Source organism: Bacillus rossius, chromosome 13 (assembly GCF_032445375.1).
Source record: "Bacillus rossius redtenbacheri isolate Brsri chromosome 13, Brsri_v3, whole genome shotgun sequence".
Taxonomy (NCBI): domain Eukaryota; kingdom Metazoa; phylum Arthropoda; class Insecta; order Phasmatodea; family Bacillidae; genus Bacillus; species Bacillus rossius.
Genome location: NC_086340.1, coordinates 7,263,619 through 7,277,795, shown reverse-complemented (window position 1 = coordinate 7,277,795; position 14,177 = coordinate 7,263,619). Strand labels below are relative to the sequence as shown.

General features: G+C 34.9%; 1 protein-coding gene across 2 annotated transcripts in view; it reads right to left on the bottom strand.

Annotated features, from left to right (window-relative positions):
• The window catches only part of LOC134538162 (uncharacterized), a 32,903-nt gene extending 23,056 nt beyond the window's left edge, over window positions 1-9,847 (bottom strand). The window contains exons 1-2 of one of the 2 annotated variants that reach the window (XM_063379222.1): window positions 9,579-9,847; window positions 8,692-8,889 (exon numbers count right to left, since the gene is read on the bottom strand). In XM_063379222.1, the coding sequence (XP_063235292.1) occupies window positions 8,692-8,876 (185 nt within the window). In that variant the 5' untranslated portion in view covers window positions 8,877-8,889; window positions 9,579-9,847. The other variant, XM_063379221.1, reaches the window with a different exon arrangement.
• Window positions 9,848-14,177: the final 4,330 nt, after the last annotated feature.

The following is a 14,177-nucleotide window of genomic DNA, read 5'->3' as shown; positions in this document are numbered from 1 at the left end:
TGCAGGTAATTTTTAAACCTTTGCTTTATTCTTCTGTCTTAAATCCTTTTTAAGGGTGATACAGTAGGTAATATTTTTTTTTATCCATAGAAGAAGCCATTCTATAATTGTATTTTACAATCCCTCAAAATTAATTTTTATTTAGAAATTATGTAATACTTGTGGCTGAATCCACCCTTAAGAGGCCACTCCAGTGTTTCAGGGGCACTACGCAACCCGCGTTAACCTCATAAGATTCAATGCTATTTTCATTTTGCTATAACTAATTAACTAATATAGATTTCAAAATGATGCTTGCTTGATATGTAAGACAACGATGCTCTTATCAAAGCCCCTTTCTTCAAAAACGTGCTTAAATTATGGTTTTATACTAATCTTTACTAATATGCATAAGTGTATTTTCTAGGTTTGAACAATAATTTATGCACGTTTTTGAAGAAAGTGACAACTTGCATAATGTGCCAAGCTATAGAACGCCAGATTAAACATTTTTCACTATAGTCTGCCTAGAGCAGGGGTCGGCAAGCCACAGCACGGGGGGAAAAAAAAAAGAAACAAAATCAAACTACACAATCACAACCAGAGCCACCTTACGTGGATGGCTGCAAAACGAATGCCTAAAATAAAGAAAATCATATTTGATATGTGGAATAGTCTTCCTGGAACCTATGACATAACAAAATTAGTAGCATTTGCTATTGTAACAATTTTGGCGCTACCTATTCATGTGAATAAATATTCTCTTCAATGTATCAAATAAAAAATAAAAACGTAAATTAACAGACGACAACTTACTACAATCATGGCTAAAATTGAAAATAAGTAGTTACTTGCCAGACATAGCTAAGTTTTTGATAAAATGCAAGGTCACCATTCCACTAAGTAATAAATTATACAATGTTGAGGTGCTTTTTTTAAAAAAATTAATTAAAATAATTGTAAGGCTATCAGTAGAGCTCTCTACTAATGACTACCATATTTATTTTATATTTACATGTTTTTTTATTATGTAGCCATTATTTTTAAGACTATGTTGAATTTGTGAATAAAAATATATTGATTTTATATTTCTTTATTATCTTACAATTCATTGAAAATACATGTTGCTGTCTACAAAAAAATTGGAGAATCTGTTTACTTAATATTTAGCTCATCTCACTTGAAAGTTTAATAATTTTCTTATAACAAAAGTACTGTTTAAATTAAAATGATGATTCTTAATTGTGTGAGATAATATTTTTAAAGCTAACACATAAATGATGGTCATACGACAAGCAATCGATAATGGTTGGATTAACTAATGAAATCAAGTCTTAAAACTGTGTAGTATTCCTTGTAAGCCGTGTTTTCTTTGATGCATCACAAACAAAGCTAACCGTTTTGATCTCCTTTTGACTCGCGGAGATGGCTGGCTGTCTACGCTCCCTGCAGAACCAGTGGCTGTTCCAGAAATCTGAAGATTATACAAAATATCTGTTTATTTGCTTATTTACTTCATTTTCATTTTATTATTTTATTTATGTATAGAATTTCATGTCCAGTATCTTTGCGCAAACTTGTACACACAAAAAAAAACTAATGGTTGCAACAAACAAAACTAAACTAAATCTACACTTCCGTGACATAATCACACACATCACTACTGAAGAACTTATGCTAACTCGTGTATCAAATTTTCCTCTTTTTCATTTTTTATTAATTTGCATATTTCAACAAAAAAATAACTTGCTACATTGTGCACAATAATTGTGTGGTTTTAGTTCACAACATTAATAACTACTGCAAAGGTACCTAATTATAATGCAATTAATTTATAGCACAGCTTTCATTAAATTATGATTTAGTTTTCTTCCCTAACTTAAAAAAAAATTATTTTTGACACATGCACTTAGCCACAATGAAAATTACTGAGATTACAAATTACTACCGCTGAAATGTGATGATTAATTTTTTAACATTTATAAGCAGATTACAAATACTAATACAATTTTTAATATTGTAAAATTTCATTTTTAATTAGTGGTTGGTTGTCATTACACCACCACAATCTGCAATGAGTAAAGAATTTATTATTTAAAAATGGTTTTGCAAGTGTCCACTATCATTTAACCACTTAATCTGATTTACGGCTACACCAAAGATATTGAGATAACTGATGGCGTAACACACCTCTCTAAAAAATTTTAAGTACAATGATAAAGCCACAATATACTATTGTTCGAAGTTAGCTCAGATTTATTAATTTTGTTTTATTGTTATCATAGAAAGAAAATTTATCAATGTTTAAACACGTACTTCTCAAATCTACAAAGGAAGTTTTACTTTTACCGACGTGATTAGTTGCTGAAAGAAATCAGTACATGTAACTGATAATGTTATTTAATGTCATGGAATCTCGGAACGATCCACACGATAAAGGTTTTCGATAGTGAGTACCACAGTGCTGTCTGGTAATTCACAACCCAGTCAGAGCACCGATGACTTACGCCTCATTGCTGTTGCTCCGGCATTCTCATACTGTTGTCTACTCAAATATGGGCTCTTTAGCAGGGTGTCTGTATCCAGGGAACAAATTCCACGACATTTCAGGTTCTTTAAAAAAATGATGGTCTTATCACAAGGTAAATTTTGGTATAAACAAATAGATCAGATCTACCATTCACAGAAAAGTACCGATTTTTATGACGGAAAGCTAAAACATTTTTTAAGGTAGTTTTCCACACTATTTAAGTGGACAGTCTCTAAACTATTTTTGTTTAACCTGCAACTATCACCTGAAGTGAGATGTCAAAAACTAAAAAATTTTGTGACTTCCAGCACTGCTACTGTTTATTTCGGGACCTTTCAGTGACTTTCATAACGTTAAAACTGGTTTAGTTAGACCAACAGAACATGCCGCATCATGTCTTATTACACTTTTGATGAATGTTTCTTAAGTAAAGTGCCAGTGATGGACAAGAGCTTACTTTGTGAAGCCAGGCTGGTAAACATCACAGGTTGCACCTCAGCACTATATTTAGTACTATGTAAACACAACCTGAACTCCCCAACTATATGAGCGATGAGAACCCTGTACCTCCGTCTCACTCGCCTTGAGAGTTCCTGCTCGAACTAAACAGCAACGGGGCAGTCCAGGGTGAATCAACGAATGATTGAATCAAATATCAAATTAAACACTAATGCAGTGAAACTTTTTTTTAACACTTCACATATGCAAAATAGAGTAAGATTTAGAAGAAAAAAAAACCTATGTATGGCACTACAATTTAGTAGTGTAAAATGGAATAAAATTAAAAAAAAACTGAAATTGCATTTTCTTGAACTGTAAAAATTTTTGAGTATTTTTAATACATTTGAATCCTAATCACAAATAATTTGTTGAAAAGCATGTATGTAATCATCATGAAATTCTTCCAGCCTATGGTTAATTCTGCAAAGTTAAATGCCTCCATCTCCTCCTGACACTCCACTATTCCTCCCCCATGTATGGACAATGTTGTAGAAACAGAATCCCAATTTCTCAATAAACCTTCTTGACTTTATATGAATCCCACTTGCTGTGTTGGTAACGAATAATAAGAAAAAAATTACTTGATTTGAAATGTTGAATTAAATATCTCGTTAATCACAAATAAATACCAAATGTTTTTTCAACACTCGCAGACCCTTACTGGGAGTAGTGGCGGAGAAAACGGGAGCTACTTGATCAAACCCACCGGGCATCAAACCTGGCCGTAACGTGTCGGACCTGCTTGTCGAGGGGTGGGGGGGGGGGGGGGGGAAGGGGCGGAGAGGTGACAAGACGGGCTGCCGTTCCCTGGACCCGCCAGTACCATGGGTACTGCAAGCAAGACGGATGAGTGCGGTACCGGCAGAGGCCGTGTTATGGAGACAACCCAGAGCACAGCTAGCCCCTCTGTAGTTGACATACATTGATTAAGAGGAGCAGATTCATGCATCATGGTCACTCTCTCTCCTTTCTTTCTTTCTCTCTCCTCCTTTTTTTTCACTCTCTCCTTTCTTTCTCCTTTCTCTCTTCTTTCATTCTCTCTCTCTTTTTATCCTTTTTGATGTGTAACATCTGGGGGAGCTGAATTGTTGCCCCTTGGAAGGGCAGCCCTTCAGGATTTTTCTGACAGTAGGGTTTTTGAAAGGTTGTCTGAATTGTTGCCCCTTGGATGGGCAGCCCTTCAGGATTTTTCTGACAGTGGTTAGGTTATGTTAGGTCACTTTACAAACTAACCACTGTCAGAAAAATCCTGAAGGGCTGCCCATCCAAGGGGCAACATTTCAGACAACCTTTCAAAAACAATACTGTCAATAAATCCTGAAGGGCTGCCCTTCCAAGGGGCAGCATTTCAGTCGCCCTAACATCTTAGCTCTCTGTGTACGGCATTTGGTAGGAGTAATATCGTAAATAGAACGGAAGTCATATGGAATGGAAATGTGTGACAATGGTGCACTGTCATCTGTGGCAGTTGGTGCAGACCAAAATTCACAAAGCTCAGGGGAAACTTTATAGCATTAACTGTTTAGTGAATTTTAACACGATGTGCAGTATTTTAATAATATTCCTTGAAAATCAGGTCCAAAGTAGGGGTTTTGAATTTTTTTTTTTTTTCCTTTCATCTGAGTTGTTTTGTAATATATATTAAAATTGTGGTCTGCTGATCAAAGATTCAATAGTCGACGTTGACGAGAAATGACACAATGTAGTTGAAAACACAAAATTTGTATGTTTATCAAGCTCTGCATTATTCTAAAGAATTGTACGTCAAATTTTGTGTCCACGTTTTGTACTATAAGAGAACACACAAATTTGCTTGTTACCGAGGTTAGATGTTACACATCTCTGGTGAATATTCAAAGACTCGCTCACAATGTTTCTCTCTCTCTTTGTTTAGTATATTTTACATTATATCTCTTGTGTGTACAAGTTTGCACAAAGGTAATTTAAACAAAAATACAAAAATCCAATGGCATATAATTAAATAAACAAATCAAAAATTACTTATTCTAATCTTGAGATTTCTGAAACTGCCGCTAGTTGGGCAGCCAAGTGGAGCCGGTCAGAAATTTCCACTTGTGGAGAAATAAAAATGCAATGTTCATTTCAGAGAGGAGTGGGGGGATATTTAAACACTTGGTCCGCTGTTTGCGTTCAAATTATTTCCTTTTGTTGGTGGCAATGATTGATTTATTACGCCCCTGGCAATGTTTCACTGTTTATTGTGAGCAGGCTGCCCCATCCTTCCCACAGCATTAATTCTTCATTTAGTTATTAGTTAAATGGATCAGTTTAGTGACCTGGTTCATTTTAAAGACTACAGAAATATAAGCATGCATTATTGTTATAACCTGTTATTTCCAAAAATCTCTTAACTTTAAAATACTATGCCTATATTAATAATTTCAATGTTAGAAGAAAAAAAAAACATTTTGCGGCTTTACTTATGTTTTTTGCAAAAAGTTTTAAAGGTTGTTTTGAAGGCACATCTATATTTAAAATAAATTATTTTGCACGTAATTATTTCTCACCTATAAATATGTTTGGCTCCAGAACACTCTAAAATCTTTGTTTTTTTGCTATTTTTAAGTGTGCCAACATGTCAAGGACATATTGGTCCATTTCGCTGACGTTTAAGCTACTGTAAAATAAAAAGCTAAATAATTAAAAGTGCACAAGCTACATTTACATCTTTATTAAAAGTATGATTTATAAAAAAAAACTAATAAAAGAAAAAGGTTTTAAGACTCAGACACACACCATGTTGATTTTTCTGTTTTTTATCCATTTCTTTTATTGCATTTGTTGTTCTGCTACAAATATTTTCAACATATATTCACTTACTGTAACACAATTGGTGTAGAAAGGAGTTCAAGTCTTCATAAATATCATCACTTACATGAATATAAAGGGAGGTATAGGGTTAAAATATAAAAATAAAATTTACAAAGAACTAATTATGAAAAATAAAAAAAAAATCAACATAATGTGAGAGAACAAAATTCAATAATAATTATTGAATTTAAATATGGTGGGCATAATTAAAGATGGCAGAATCAGTTTTTTGGTAAATATGTAGTGTACGGATTAGCGCCAAAAAAAATCGTACAAATCTGAAAGAACTTTCATTATATGCTCTTTTACGTCCCCTTTTCATAACCGCCTGCGGAGATAAGAAATTCCAATTACTTTTGGAGATATCGAATTTTTAAATTTTAATTATTGTAAAATAATTTTTATAAAAATCTGAAATAACTTTTATTATATGCTCTTTTACGTCCTCTTTTCATTACAGCCTGCGGAGATAAGAAATTCCAATTACTTTTGGAGATATAAAATTTTTAAATTTTAATCACAATACCTGCACATTCACACGGCTATTACCATTGTTTTTTGTTTAAGAGTATCAATTGTTTTTTTGTTTTTTTTTTTTTGATAATGTTGTCACGTGATAGTTCGTGATAGGCCAATATTCAAATGAACCAATAGGCCGCCTTCAACTTAGGTGAGTTTTTAACGTTTCAAATTTTTATGCTTTAAAAAATTACGTTTGTTCCTACTGTTAATCCTTTGTTCCGGTTTGTTAGGTTAGGTCAGCTACATTATAAACACTTTAAAACTAAACAACCATTAAAATTAATTTTATTATTTTTAATGTCCGTTCAGTTTCAAAGTATTTATAATGTAGCTGACCTAACCTAATCTACCTTTGTCCCGTTTTGTTAGTTCAGGTCAGTTACATCATAAATACTTAAAACTATACAACAAATAAAATAAATTGATATTATTTTTAATTTCCGTTTAATTTGAAGTATTTATAATGTAACTAACCTTACCTAACGGAAAATTTGTTATTTAGGCATTCACGCGCACACGGCAAAATATAAAATGGCAATGGTTGAATGATTACATAGGTCTTGTATTGCAAAATAAGAACGGCGATATCTCCAGAATTGGAATTTCTTATCTCCGCAGGCGGTTATGAAAAGAGGACGTAAAAGTGCATATAATGAAAGTTATTTCAGATTTGTACGATTTTTTTTGGCGCTAATCCGTACATTACATATTTCCCTTTTTTTTTTTAAAGATTTATTAAAATTAAATTTAGTAAAAGTTTTTTATAAATTTTAAAATTTTTCCAGATTTATTTGGATAATAATAACTTTTTTTCAAGATGGTGGCCAAAATTAAAAAAAAGAAGAATCTGTGAAGTTGCATAAACTTTTGTAATAAAAGAATGGTAAATATGTATTGTACGGATTAGCGCCAAAAAAAATTGTACAAATATGAAATAACTTTCATTATATGCTATCTTACGTCCTCTTTTCAGAACCGCCTGCGGAGATAAAAAATTCCAATTACTTTTGGAGATATCAAATTTTTTAATATTCATTTTTTGGCGATTTTTTTAAAAAAAAAATTTTAAAAATCCGAAAATACGTTTATTCTGTGCTCTTTAACTTCCTCTTTTCATTGAACCCGGCGGAGATCAGAAATTCCAAATACTTTAGGAGATATGGAATTTTTTAATTTTCATGATGTGCACTAATGCGGCGTTCAGCGGGAAGCCTACGATTCACACAATCCTTCTGGACATACCCGAATACTCACGTTGGCAAGCCTTCTTTTCTTAAAATTAGCAAGAAGTAATTAAAAATACTTTAAAACACTGTGGATGGTTGGTTATATTAGGTAAGTATAGCTACATTAAAAAAACTGTAAAATCATTTTATGGTTGCTTAGCAAATAACTTTTTAATATGTAGCTATCCAGCGCTAGGAAACCGTTTACATGATTTCACAGTATTTTTATTGTAGCTATCCTAACCAAATCAACCATCCACAATGTTTTGAAGTATTTATAATGTAGCTAACATAACCTAATTGACCATTAGTTTTCATGAGTTGCATATTTATTTACAATAAACAAAAAAAAAACCAAAGATGCACGATCGGGCGTTTGCCTCTCGTCTGTTGAAAGAAGGCTTGCCAACGTGAGTATTTGGGTATGTCCAGAAGGATGAGTGAATCGTAGGCTTCCCGCGTTCACCATTGTTGCTTGTTTACAAGTATGATTTTTTTTTTTCGAGACATAGTTGAACGACTACATCACGTAAAAAGAAAATTACGTGAGTTCCTACTGTTCATCCTTTTTCCCGGTTTGTTAGGTCAGGTCAGCTACATTATAAATACTTTAAAACCAAACTACCATTAAAATTAATTTTTATTATTTTTAATGTCCGTTCAGTTTCAAAGTATTTATACTGTAGCTGACCTGACCTAATCTACCTTTGTCCCGTTTTGTTAGGTCAGGTCAGTTACATTATAAATACTTAAAACTATACAAGTAAAATTAATTGATATTATTTTTAATTTCCGTTTATTTTGAAGTATTTATCATGTAACTAACCTTACCTTAGTAATGGAAAATTTCTGTTATTTAGGCATTCACGCACACACTGCAAAATATAAAATTGCGTCTGTTGAATGATTACATAGGGCTTGTATTGCAAAATAAGAACGGCGATATCTCCAAAAGTAATTGGAATTTTTAATCTCCGCAGGCGGTTTTGAAAAGAGGACGTAAAAGAGAATATAATGAAAGTTATTTCATATTTGTACAATTTTTTTTGGCGCTAATCCGTACAATACATATTTACCAAAAGAATTATTTGATTTAATTACCTGAGCATGTAGTGTGCTGTTCTGTCCAGAGCGGAGCCATCTAGCAGGCAAGCGACGTTCAGCTGCGGTTTCTGGCAACCGCCAAAGTCGTCCAGACTTCTGAACAGCTCGAGTCTCTCTTCCACGCATGTTCGGAGAGTGTGCAGGGGTATGGCCCCTCTGGGTGGCTTCAAGTAGAAAGTCATTGACGGTAGCAGCCTTGAATAACAAACAAAGAACAAGTTATTCAAACAGTTGTAATACATGCACAAATTTTATGAGTTAGTTAAGTATGATTAAGTAGGTATGACCTATGTGCGACTTATTAACAAAAAACCTTTAACGCTAGATACTAAATACCAATTTTACCTTTTAAAATGAGCATGTTCATTGCATGTAATACCAAGTCACCAATGATTCAACTGAGAAAGTTTGGTACGCAGTCTTCCATTGGAGCTTACCCTAGAACATTTTGTTAGCAAAATTGTGAAGTTACACCAAAATAGGTATTTTCAAATTTCTTTATAACCTATATTACGAAATGTTGCTATGATATTTTTTACAGCAACTTTTTAACTGTACTAGCATTCTACGAGATTTTATTGCATGTAAAGATCCATCAGCAAGTATCTTTGCACCATGATTTCTCATATTTTCATTAGAAAAATTGAAAAACTGAGAAACTTAACATAATTTCAGCTACAACAAAGATCACTTACTGATTATCCCATTTAATTCGCTTTGTTGAGTCCACTTTCTTCGTTACGATCGTCCCAAATATAGCACACCAAATACATATTACATTCTGAATTAGCCTCGCTCAACCACACGTGGTGTTGTTCGCTACATGTGTGTTGGGGGAAGCGCTTACGATTCACACGTCCTTCTGGACATACCCGAATACTCACGTTGGCAAGCCTTCTTTTAACAGACGAGAGAGTCAAACGCCCGATCGAGCATCTTCGGGGTCTTTTTTTTTTTTTTTGTTCATTGTAAATAAATATACAACTCATGATAACTAATGGTCAATTAGGTTAGGTTAGCTATATTATAAATACTTTAAAACATTGTGGACGGTTGAATTGGTTAGTATAGCTACATTAAAGATACTGTGAAATCATGTAAACGGTTTCCCCCAAATAAATACACCTGTTTTGGTACTGAAAAAAAAAAACACGAGCATGAACTTCGGGGAACTTCGAGTTTGGCTCTCTCGTCTGTGAAAACTTGAATTGCCAACGTGAGTATGTATGTCCAGGACGAGTGATTCGTAGGTTTCCCGTGTGTTGGTGGCATTTGATTTTTTCTATGAGTGATCTTCCGTTTCTCACGCGGTTTTTCCATGTACTGCAACTTTTGACTCGAAATAAGATGATGTCCTAAAGAACTTGTTATAACCATGGAGGTAATACCTTCAATGTATAAAGTTGTGATTAGTTCGTTTTAATTATAACCTAAAGACGCCATCTTGGTTTCATATGATTTTAAGCTCTCTCTTTCTCTCTCTCTCTCTCTCTCTATATATATATATATATATATATATATATATATATATATATATATATATATATATATATATATATATATATATATATATATATATATATATATATATATATATATATATAATGAAATTCATTTTTTAACCAAATTATTATTTAATATTAAATTCCTACTTTTAACAAGACAGACTACCACAAATAGTTTCTCCTCTTAAGTAATTGGCATCTAGTATTAAATTAACAATTTTTCATTATTGAATTTCCAAAATTTTCTTCTTTAAAACATAGTTTATAAATTCATCCAATGTCTTAAATTAATAATGACAGGCTTGGTGAAGTCTATTATCCCTGAATGAAGGGATTAGTTTTCATACGAGGAAAGAAGGGTGTTTGAGTGTCAACTGGTGTGATGGACAGAATAATGACTGTGCACCGGCTCACATTCGATATAGCAGGAGACTTCTCAGGGCAAAAAAGATATCCCCTAAGAAGCTGAAAGGATAAATTGTAGACTCGTTGCGCATCGAACCTAACGGGACAGTGCGAAGAATTATACAAAAGTACAATACAGCACTTCAATATACTCATCATTAAAACTAATCCTATATACATAAAATCCTAAATAAATGAATAAAATCTAATTATAATTGTATAAATCAAGTCCAGGCAGGAACTGTTCACTGCTTCTGCATATACCCTAACTTATCTCACACATGTGTCGCCACTCGTCGGTGCTGCTCAGAAGCATGTGTGACGAACACGCTCGTGCGCGCATCTTAGTGCAGATGTGAATAGTGCGCGAACGCTAAAAAGATAGCATTGGCAAGAGGTAGCATCCCCCTCCAGCCCGGCGCTGGGGAGACAGGCAGTCACCGTCGGGAGCTCACAGAGGCCGGCAGCCTCCACGCCACGCGGAAACAGCACATTTGCGCGCAAACGAGCATGTACTGGAGACGTCCGCCATGTCGGTATGGTACTGCACATCACGTGCACAGTCAACATGACATCTACACCTTAAGTAAAGTGTTGGAGTTCCATATATGTACTTTAGTATTAGCTTCAGAGACTTTGTTCAATGCGGGAACGTCCGTCACAGTAGTATAGTGCCGCACAACACGTGCAGAGTCAGCACGAAAGTGTCTACGTCTTAAGTTAAGTGTTAGGGTTTCATTTATGTGCTTTAGTATTAGCTGCGGGGACTTAGTTCCACACGGAAACGTCCACCGCGTCACTCGTCAGGAAGAGACCTTCACTAGCAACATAATCAGTGCCGCCACTCGAAGAGACTGCGTTACTGCAGAGGCATCTGTCCGATAACAGACACGGTCATGAGTACGATAGAACTGTGTACCCCGTGCCAGTGCTAATAAACCACAATTTATCAGTGTATTCTTTTTACTGGGTAGCTTGAACAACACAGGGAGTCCTTCAGTCGGCACACCTCTGCCTCCGGTCACGTGGCCGAACCGAACCCTGGGACCCACTTATTTTCCTTACGGACTCACAATCTCTACAGGAAGGCAGACGGAGGGAAGCCTACAACTCACGTAGTTTCGGTTCCCTACCACGTTCGTGCAACTTCGGATTTCTCTCAAAATTTGAAATTTAAAAAAATTGCAAGGGTTTGGATAGGTTAGGTCAGTCACAACATGCTTGTTTTCATTGTAAACTTCCGATTTAGCGGCTGAAGTGGCGTTAATACCAAAATGCAAAACTTAGGAAATTCTTGCAGGGAACCGAAACTACACGAGTTGTAGGCTTCCCGCAGACAGAGCGATGTTACGTGTACATGTTGAGTGGTAATATTCCATAGTGGTCTCAAAAGTAAATACAGCAATGAGATTATTCATCACTCTTCAACAAATAATATTTCTTGCAATGTCATTGGTGTTAAGTATTTAATTTATATTTGGAATGACTTACAACTGTAATAATAATAGTAATGAAAACTACAATATGCAAGGGGTGGCCACATCTGCATGATTATTTGCTAACGGCAGCACTTTTTTTAAGCTAATTGTACTATATTGGTTAGACGCCCTTTACATTAGATGACTTGTAGTGTTTGCATTGTGGAAACAGTTTTAAATTATCTCCTTACAAAAGTGTTCATGATGGAGACAGCCAATTCGTACTTACTAATCCCTCATCAGTCTTTATTAAGCACTATTTCCTCATTGTTTTGGGTAGCACAATAAGGCGAGTGATGCTAAAAGGTAACGTCAACTACATCACAATATGCAGCCTCTTGACAAGTATTAACTCCATGGTGATACAATTGCTTTGACGAATTATCAATGTCAAACTTGACGTGGGTAGGTCTCCTGTAGTATGGAAATGTAACAGGCATCTTTAAGTAGCTCATGGTTGGATGTTGTTGCCTGGCACCAGTTCTCAGGAAGCAACAGGGAAGAGAGTTGTGGAATGTTCGGTCTTGTGGCTTACCAAGGGATGTCGCCCTCACTGAAGAAACATTGATATGATGTCTTAAACACTCACTGACCTATGTGTTGCGGATCCATCGGTACAACCCGCCTCTAAATAGACTTACACTCACAGTAACCAAAAGCAGAGTCCAAACTGTTCAGGAAAAAGCAAAATAAATTTTCTAATGATATTTTTGTATTTATAATTGATTTAGTAAATTTTATTTGTGGTTCAATGGTTCAAAAGCATTCTACTAGACATCTGACCTCGCCATTGGATCGTGTTAGACTGGTGCAAGGGTTACAAGGACACAGCTTCCGCTCCGTGGGAGCAGAAGACATGTCAACATCACTAATTAAAATCTGAGATGATCCCAGTCTGTATCTGAATGGCTATAAAAGTACACACAACAATGTAATTTACATACCGTCCATCTTACCAATCACTAACTTAAAACAATTATTTGGAACACAGTACAAGCTGCAATTGGCCAGATGTCACAGGGAGTGTTCCAACTGTGCTGGATAATACAGACAGGGTGAAGGAGGTACGCCAAACTCATGAAGTTAGGAACTGTCAGAGTTGAGAGTTACTTATTTACTTCGCCATCACCACAGTGTTCCCCCAGAACAATGCAGAAATGGTGCTTAACTACGTCAGATGATTAGTAAGTATGAATTAAAACATCGGTCGTTAAACACAAGTCACTTCCATAAAATGCAGTCATTTAGAACTGTTCCCACAATGCAAACACTATGCTTCAGCCAATGCTTTGTGCATCTACCCAGGGGCATAGCCGGGGGGGGGGGAGGGGGGGGGGTAGGGGTTCAACCCCCCCCCCCCCCTTTAGCACCAAATCTTTTATTAAATTTCTTATTCATCACTCTAACAAATTTCATATTAAAAATTAATAAATTTTTTACCATTACAATATTTAAATTTAAGTACCGAAAACTGCCAAAATAGCACTATTTTACACCTTAAAATCCAAATTTCCCCGGGGGAGGACCCTCCCAACCCCCCGCTTTATTATGGGGGAGAGGGGGCATGCTTCTTAACACCCCCCATACACAAATCCTGGCTACGCCACTGCATCTACCCAACATATATACAACGAACTGAAAAAACTACTCCGCCCAGGTAATATGTAGTAATGCAGACATGGCCACCCCGATTAAATTATAAAATAATGGCATAAAAACTGTTGAAACCAATATGGCCGATTTCAACAATTTTCCCATTAACATCTGAATCCAAGATGGTGTAGATAGCAAACCAATACCAGTTATCAGCCTCTAGCGGGTACATATTTCAACTATGAAAATCAAAATATTAATCAATTCACAAAGTAAAAAATAATATATAGAAAAATAGTCAAATTTTTAGTGTAAATTTAAAACCACAAATAAAATACTTTTGATAATACAAATACTTCCATTATAAAACAACAGTGATGAATTTGTAATGAAATTTGCAATATTTCAAATGAATATATAAGGCAATTTTTACAAAGAAAGTCGATATAGTAAAAATTCAATGAAAAAAAACTTTCACAATCCAAACAAGAAGTTACACAAA